General features: G+C 62.3%; 1 protein-coding gene across 2 annotated transcripts in view; it reads right to left on the bottom strand.

Annotated features, from left to right (window-relative positions):
- EIF4EBP1 (eukaryotic translation initiation factor 4E binding protein 1) overlaps nucleotides 1-1,245 on the bottom strand; it is a 5,051-nt gene extending 3,806 nt beyond the window's left edge. Inside the window, exon 1 of one of the 2 annotated variants that reach the window (XM_015648729.3) lies at nucleotides 1,029-1,245. In XM_015648729.3, coding sequence (XP_015504215.1) covers nucleotides 1,029-1,176 — 148 coding nt within the window. In that variant the 5' untranslated portion in view covers nucleotides 1,177-1,245. The remainder of the gene's footprint in view (nucleotides 1-1,028) is intronic. The other variant, XM_015648730.3, reaches the window with a different exon arrangement.
- Nucleotides 1,246-7,743: the final 6,498 nt, after the last annotated feature.

Here is a 7,743-nt window from a genome sequence, read left to right as displayed (position 1 = left end):
CACAAACCCGTCCCAGCTTCTCCTCCCTCCCCGGCTGGCAGCCCCCGAGGGCTCATTAGCGCACGCCGCTAATTGCTCATTGCTGCTCCCACACCTCGCCACGATTCCCGCAGGTGCTGCTGGAGCCTCCAGCATTTGCTGCTTTCGGGGGAGGGAACACACGGCCAAAACAAGGCCAAAGCTGGGCTTTTCTGCGCTCCCCGACTCCGGTGAGTCAGCAGTGTCACTTCCCCTTCTCTCCCAGCTTTAACCCCTGAAATCCTGCGGTAGATCCGAGGGTAACAATCCCTCCATCCCCTCCCAGTTTGTTTTTGTGGCTTCGCTGCTCCCATCCATCCCTCCGGGATGCAGCGGCATCGGGGGGAAATTCCACAAGGAGTGGAACAAACCTCAGCCCAAGGTCCGGCCCAGGGGCAGCAGAGCCCGCTGCAATTCCCCACCCTGGACCTGTGGGACCCTGGAAATGCGGCCACAGCGCCAAAAATGAGCTGCCAAGGGGGAGCTGGGGACACAAAACCCCTCTGATAGAGGCCCCCAGAGCATAATCACTGTTACTCCTACAAGGGCTCAAACCCCTCCAGACTGCTCTTCTGGCACCTCGGGACCCCGCAGCAGCCGCAGGGAACCAGCCCAGGCCGTGTTTGCAGCAGCAGAGCACGGTGCCTCCAGAACGTGGAGAAATTTGGGAATAGAAATGAAGGAAAAGGCCCCAGGGTTTGCTGACTGCCAGAGAAAACAGCAAATATTAGAGGTTAGAATTAATCAGTAACCATGGGAAGGCTGCTCCCTGCGAGCTCCCGAGGCGCTGCCGCGTTCCCCAGCACGGACACCGGGGCAGGGTCGGTCCCGGTGTCCCGGTCCCCCGAACCCGCACCGAGCCCCGGGACCCGGCGGGGGCTCCCCGTCCTCCTCCCGGGACAAAAGGGGAGCGTTCCCCTGCCCCGCAAAAGCCGGCTCCAGCCCAGCCCAGCCCCCCAGGCCTCCCCGCTGTCCCCCAGCCCGGCCCCGCCGCCCGGCCCGGCGCTCACCGCCCGGCGTGGTCCCGAACACGGTGCCCCCCGGCGTGGTGCTGTAGTCGCCGGGCGGCAGCGGGGCCCCGTCGGGCAGGGCGAGGCACTTTCCGGGGCCCGGGATGTCGCGACTGGGCGTCTGCCCCTGGCAGCAGCGGCCCGACATGTCGGGGTCGGGGTCGGGACCGGGACCGGGACCGGGACCGGGACCGGCGCTGCCGCCGCCGCCGCTTCCGGCCCGGGCCACGCCCCTTCCGCCGCGGGCACGGGACAGGGGCGGGGCCGGGTATGGGCGGGGCTCTGATTTGCATAGACGGTGATGGGCGTGGTTTAGCAGCGGGGGTGGGCGTGGTCCAGGACAGGGTGTGGGCGTGGTTTAGCGCAGAGTGTGGGCGTGGTTTAGCAGGAGGGGGCGGGGTCACGCCGTCGAAGCCCCGTGGGCGGGGTTTAACCCGAGAAGGGGGCGGGGCTTAGCGGAAAATAGGCGGGGTCTGGGTGGGACCCACAACCGGTCTCGTTTTGACCCTTTTTCCCCCGTGTTTTTCCACCTTTTTCTCCCCTTTTACCTCCCGGGGCACCCCCGACCTGTTCCTCCCGATTCTGGGGTGGCGTTTCCCCGTGCCGCGGGCCCTTCGCTGCTCGGGGACCCCACAGAGTCCCCGGAGGCAGCGCTGCACCTTCGTGCCCTCCCCCGGCCGGGCAGGGTGGGCGCCCCGGGAGGTGCGGGTGGTCCCGGTGGGAACGCTGCAGGGACAGATGTCTGCCCGGCTGGGCCACAAGCCCCCATCCCAAATGGCCTCGCCCCCCCGAGGGGCCGGGAACAAACGCGGGAGGAGCCGGGGGCCACACACGGGCCCGGCGCCCCCCACGCCGTGTGCCTGGGGCTGCCCGAAGTTGTGGAAAAATAGGGTTTGTCTTAATACTTTATTAAAGAAAAGATTTAAAGAGAACTGGAGCGCGGTGGGAGGGGCGCAGGTCGGCTGGGCGGGACCCCCGGGCTGGGCAGGAGGAGGCTGGGGGATCCAGGGATTAAACCCCTCCGAGCATCCTCGGGAGCACCCTGCTCACGAGTAGCCTCTGGAAAAAGCCCTTCATCCCTCGCTGCTCCCCCAGCCGCGGCCACGGGGCTCTGCTGACCCTCACCGGACACCGGGCCGGTGCTGACATCTGCTGACGGCCGGGATGCCGGGAGCCAGGCTGGCTTCCAGCAGATGCCAGCGGTGTTTCGGCAGCGCCCCGCCTGTGCCGCAGCACCGCGGGGTCACCGGGGCTGTGGCAGTGACTGTCCCTGCTCCGGGGCTTGAGGCCGCTCCTCTGCTCCAGTCTCGGTGGGACGCGGCCAGCCCGGCCTGCGGGAACCATCCCGGGGCTCCAACAGATGGAGCTCGGCAGCCGCGCACGGCTCGGGACCCTCGGGCGGGACCAGCCCCAAGGAGCTGCGGTCCCGCCCTGGGGTGCCGGGGGTCCCCAGCGGAGCTCGGAGCACTTTCTGCAGGGCAGCGCTCCGGTGTCCCGGGCAGCGGTGTCCTGCCAGGGTGGGATATGGGCAGGGGTGGTTCTGCCCCCCAGGGTCCTGCTGGGACCCCTAAGGAGGGCTGTGGTGCCAGGCAGGCTGTGGGACCCCTAAGAAGGGCTGTGGTGCCCCAGGCAGGCTGTGGGACCCCTAAGGAGGGCTGTGGGACCCCTAAGGAGGGCTGTGGTGCCCCAGCAGGATCTGGGACCCCTAAGGAGGGCTGTGGTGCCAGGCAGGCAGCCCTCGCCCTATGCCAGCTGCTGAATCGATCAGTGGGCACTGGGGAAGGAAAAGAACATTTCCGGCATGGAATGACATCAGCAGTGACCCCCAACCCAGAGAGGCAGCCACGGCCATTTCCTCCTCCTCCTTCTGCTGGAGGACGGACCGATGTGGGGTCAAGGACCGGGGGAAGGTCAGGGTTTAAGGGCACATCCTGTGGCAGAGCAGGGCCAGCCCTGCCACGGTGCCACCATCCCAGGGCCTGCAGGACACGGGATAGCGACAGGGACACTCCTGCCCCGGACAAGAGCTCCAGCCGCTCGGGAGCTGCCTGCAGGCAGGGAAGGGGCACCGGGAGTTCTCCAGCCACACTGCCAGCACCCTCTGGTTACAGCGTGTTCCTCTCCAGGGCATTTTATCTGCTGCCCGTTCCAGGGGCTGGAAAGCCCTTCGTCATCCTCATGTGATACAAAGTTATCGCATTATTGCCTTCTAAATCGGGAGCAGAAGTGCCTCTCCGAGGTGTCCGTCTCTCCACCAGCACTGTCCTTGCTTCTGACCTGGTGTGAATCACCGGGAGCTGAGCAGGGGCGGCTTTGGGGGAAGGACTCACTCTGCTGGCAGCTCCTGGGGAAGAAAATGTGTTTTGTGAGTCGTGAAACGCCCCTGTGAGAGCAGCCCCGGGGATGGCAGCAGGGGCAGCTCCATCACCGGCCCCACTCCCAGCAGTCCCGACTGGACCGTGATTTCGGGGGTGTTTGCTGAGACGGGAAGCAAATGACCCGAGGGAAGGATAAACTCCTGCCTGCTGGGCTGGCAGCTTTCATCCTGCCCCATCCATCACCTCCTGTCGGTGTGGCCCCCGCGTGGGAAGGCTCATCCCCGGCCCTCTCTGCACCCCAGCCCTCCCGTGGGGGCCTGGGGACCGCACTGCAGCCCCCCGAAGGACGGGATGACGATGGACCCCATCCCAGTGAGGATGTCGCTGTGCCGCGGCATTTCCACCCCATCCATCTGTGTTTACATTCCCGTCCGATGGCGGCTGGCGATAAGGACAGACCCGGACAGAGCCACATCCCTGCTGCCCGCCCGAGGGCTGCTCCTGCAGATAAAAGTTGCCCCATAAACAAGCCCATCCTGCCTTTGGGAAGGGCATCTCCGCTGGCCCCAGCCCTCATCAGGAAACCTTGGCTGGGACGCCCTGGCAGTGCTGGGGGTGCTCAGCACCCCAAAACACAACCCTGGGATGTGCTCTTTGGGTCCTGCTCTTGACACGCGCTAGAAACAGCCTCTGTGTCACAGAATTCACCGTGGTACCCACAGCCAGAGCCAGAGGAGGAGAGTTTGACTCCCTCGTCCTCCTCCTCTTCCTCCTCCTTCTTTCTCCCTGCTGTTGGTTTTCCTCCCTGCAGACGCTGGGCTGGAAGCGAGCAGAGCGTGCTGGCAGCCCCAGGAGGGGCTGGGGAGCAGCGATGGGCGCTGCTGGCACTGGGGCACAGCCGGGAGCTCTGGCAGAGGCTGCCCGGGCGTGCAGGGGACCCGGGAGGGCCGGTGGAGGCAGCCGGGTGGCTCTGCCGGTGTCCCCGAGCCGGGGCTGGGCTGGCTCCACGTGAGGCTGCTGGCACTTGCTCCTCATCCCTGCCAGTTTCCCCAAACCACCCCGCTTTTTCCCCTCCCTCCCACCCTGCTTTGGGGCACAGCTGGGAATCCACGGCCAGGATGCTCCTGTCCCTCGGAAAGCCCTGCCTGAGAGCTCAGCTCTCTCTGAGGTTATTTCTGTTGTTGACGTTTTTTCTCGACACTTCCCACACTTTTTGTGAAATCTGGACCCGTGTTACTGCAAACTTCTCCCTCCTTCCCCCACCCCAGTTTGCTTTAGCAACAGCTGTAGGAGAACCAGAAACAATGGGAAAGGAGCTGTGAAAACATCTCTAAAACCTTTGCAGCCCTGATGGCAGCATGAGAACTCTTCCCTTCTCCGGGTACCTGCAGCTGGAGGGAGATGGGACCTGTCAGAAATGCAAGGCTTGATAAAAATGTCAGAAATTGGGAATAACTGCTGCAGGCACTGCCCTGCTGCTGTTGCAGGCTTTCCTCTCAGCAACATAGGAAAGAAAACACCTTTACTGTGATTTATTTTTTAATTTGAAAGCATAATTGTGCAGGGATCTGGGGGCAGGACCTGGCATTGCCTTAGTGCAGCCTTTGCCACTGGCTGCGTTTCAGGATCTCGGTGCCCCTTTCCCTCATTCTCCCAGTGCTCCCAGGAAGAGCTGCAGCCCCGAGGAGCGGCTGTGCCTGCTCTCAGCTGCCTGCTCTGGGCAGGGCAGGATGGCCCTGGGGCCAGCCCGTGCCTCCATCTCCTGCCAGTGGCCACAAGCTGCATTCTCCATTGAGGTTTCCCACCCCCTCGGCCCCACCTGCTCTCCCCAGGTGAGGAGAGGGATCCCACCAGCCCTGCCCGGCCCCTGAAGGGCAGCACGGCTCCTTCCTCCACGCTGTGTGTCTGTGAGCAAACCACTGTGGGAAGGGAGCAGAGACCCCAACCCCACAATGCCTCTTCCATCACCATGGAGGCAGGAGCTCCCAGCAGCTTCACTTGGAAAACGGGATGGGAGTGTTTGAGACGTGGGAGCTTGGAGGCCCTCGGGATCCTGGGCTCGGCCTGGGCTGGGATGGCAGCACTGGGGTTACACTGGGGTTGTCCTGCTGGGTGATGGGGGAGCTGTGCTGGGACAGCAGCTGGCTCAGGGGAGCTCCTGGACACGCAGCAGGGTATGAACCACCCCAGATGCACAGCACAGAGCCCCGTAAATGTGGGATATGCAGTGCCTGTGGGATGTTTGCCATGGGAGACTGAGCATGCCTCGGGTAACCTGCATGCTAAAACCAGAACTTGCATGAGAGTCAGTGAAACAGCACATTTTTATTATTTTTTGTTATTCTGAGAGACATTTTTCACTTCCTGCCCAAGCCCCGGCTGGCAGTGCTGCAGCTCCCAGAGCTGTGCCCGCCTTTGCCGGGGAAGAAGGGTTTATATGGAGACCTGAGTTTATGTGGAGCTTCCTGCAGGCTTCCTGGGACAGGCAGTACCCAGGGGTTAAAGCTTCATCACAGCCTGTTTATGTGCTGACAAGGAAATGTGATGACAGAGAATCCCAAACAACTTCAAAGCAAGATTTGTGGATCTGATATGGAAACTATTCCGAAAGTCCAGGAGACTCTGTCACTTCTGTGGATGCACAACCAGGGCAGGACCCATTCCCAAAGCCCAGCCTGGCCCTGTGCCCACCCCAGTGAGCCCACAGCTCCTGCCCTGGAGAGGGAATTTGGGCTAAAGTGCTGCTCCCTGTGCATTTCCTTCTTAGGCAGAGCGAGGAGCAGCACATGCTCCTCATCCACGTCCTGTGCTCCCCCCAGGTGTCCTCCCTTGGCATGGACAGGTGACAGCCCTTGAGGGTGGGCAGTTTTGGTGCCATCACCTGCTGCACTGGGGCTGGTTTTGGACCCTCTGTTGTGATGGGAAGCTGAGGAAGCTGGGGACAGGGGGACACTGGTGTCCCCACTGTCGGTGTGGCCACGGGCAGTGACAGCACTGTGACTCCACCGTGTGATGGGTTTATCTCGTGTCCTGTACCAGTGAGTGTGAGGCCACATGCCAGCGAGGGAGCGAGTTCTCAGCTATAAAAAGCTTTTGTTTTATCCATAGCTGCTACTTAAGCTCTCAGCCTCACTCTCTGTGACCAAGCAGAGTCCATGTGCCCTCAGATGTGTCTGGGATCAGCTCAGGCATCTGTTTCCTCTCTCTGAACACATCCGTGGGCACCAGGAGCTCCATGTGCTGCCCAGCAAGGAGATGTCTGTTCCCTGCATCCCAGGTCTCCCCAAGCTGGGATCTCCCCTAAATGATTCTGATTCTCTGTGTGTAAAGAAGGATTTTTAAATACCCATTGGTTATTCTGTAGCAACAGCCAAAGGAGCTGCTCTGATCCATGGCATAAACATATTTTTCCAGAGTTTTAACAACACCTGACCCGCTGGTTTCCTGTGGCATTTTGCCAGGGCTGGCTCTGCCCCTCCCATTACCAGTGGCTGTGCAGGTAGAGCCAAGCCAGCGGTCTGGCAGGGATGGGAAAGGGAAGAGGATGCATCCCCTGGGGAGAGCCCCAGGCTGGACAGTCTCCATCCCTGTGGGGGCTTGGATCCAGGCTCTGGAGCAGCAGGGATGGCGCTGAGGGCTGGGTGAGAGCCGGTACCTCTGTGCTTCAGCTTTTCCAGCTGTAAAAGTGGGACAAAGATACGGGGCCACGTTACTTCCCCAGCAGTGATGGAAGGCCTGGGACTCTCCCTTCCTCTCCCCAGTCCTGTCTGATCCCTGGGAACGGGGCAGGACGTGGAGCCCTGTCCGGGACTGGCACTGATGGGAGTTCCAGGGAGAAGCCATCAGGATGGGGGGCTGGGGTCTGCTTGGCCCCTCGGGAGCTCCTGGCTGTCTGTCCTGCTGTGGGGAGTGTGTCTGTCCTGCTGTGGCCACTGTGTCTGTCCTGCTGTGGGCAGTGTGTCTGTCCTGCTGTGGGCAGTGGGTCTGTCCTGCTGTGGCCACTGTGTCTGTCCTGCTGTGGCCACTGTGTCTGTCCTGCTGTGGCCACTGTGTCTGTCCTGCTGTGGGCAGTGTGTCTGTCCTGCTGTGGGCAGTGGGTCTGTCCTGCTGTGGGCAGTGGGTCTGTCTGTGGCTCAGAATGCAGGGGCAGCTCCCTCCTGGGCACGGCAGGGTGAGGAAGGCCAGAAAATGCCATGAGGGACCGTCTGCAGGAAAACAGGCTGTAAAATCGCTAGGGAGGGGTCTGGCAGCCCCTTTGGGGTGTGGGAGCCAGCACACAGCCCAGCTCTGCAGGCCCACTGGGGCTGCCAGGGAACTGAAGCAGGGATGGGAAGAGGAGGCAGGGATGGGAAGGATTGGAAGCAGAGGTGAGGATGGGAAGGATGGGAAGAGGAGGC

Source organism: Parus major, chromosome 22 (genome assembly GCF_001522545.3).
Source record: "Parus major isolate Abel chromosome 22, Parus_major1.1, whole genome shotgun sequence".
Taxonomy (NCBI): domain Eukaryota; kingdom Metazoa; phylum Chordata; class Aves; order Passeriformes; family Paridae; genus Parus; species Parus major.
This window is presented reverse-complemented; position numbering and strand designations above follow the sequence as displayed.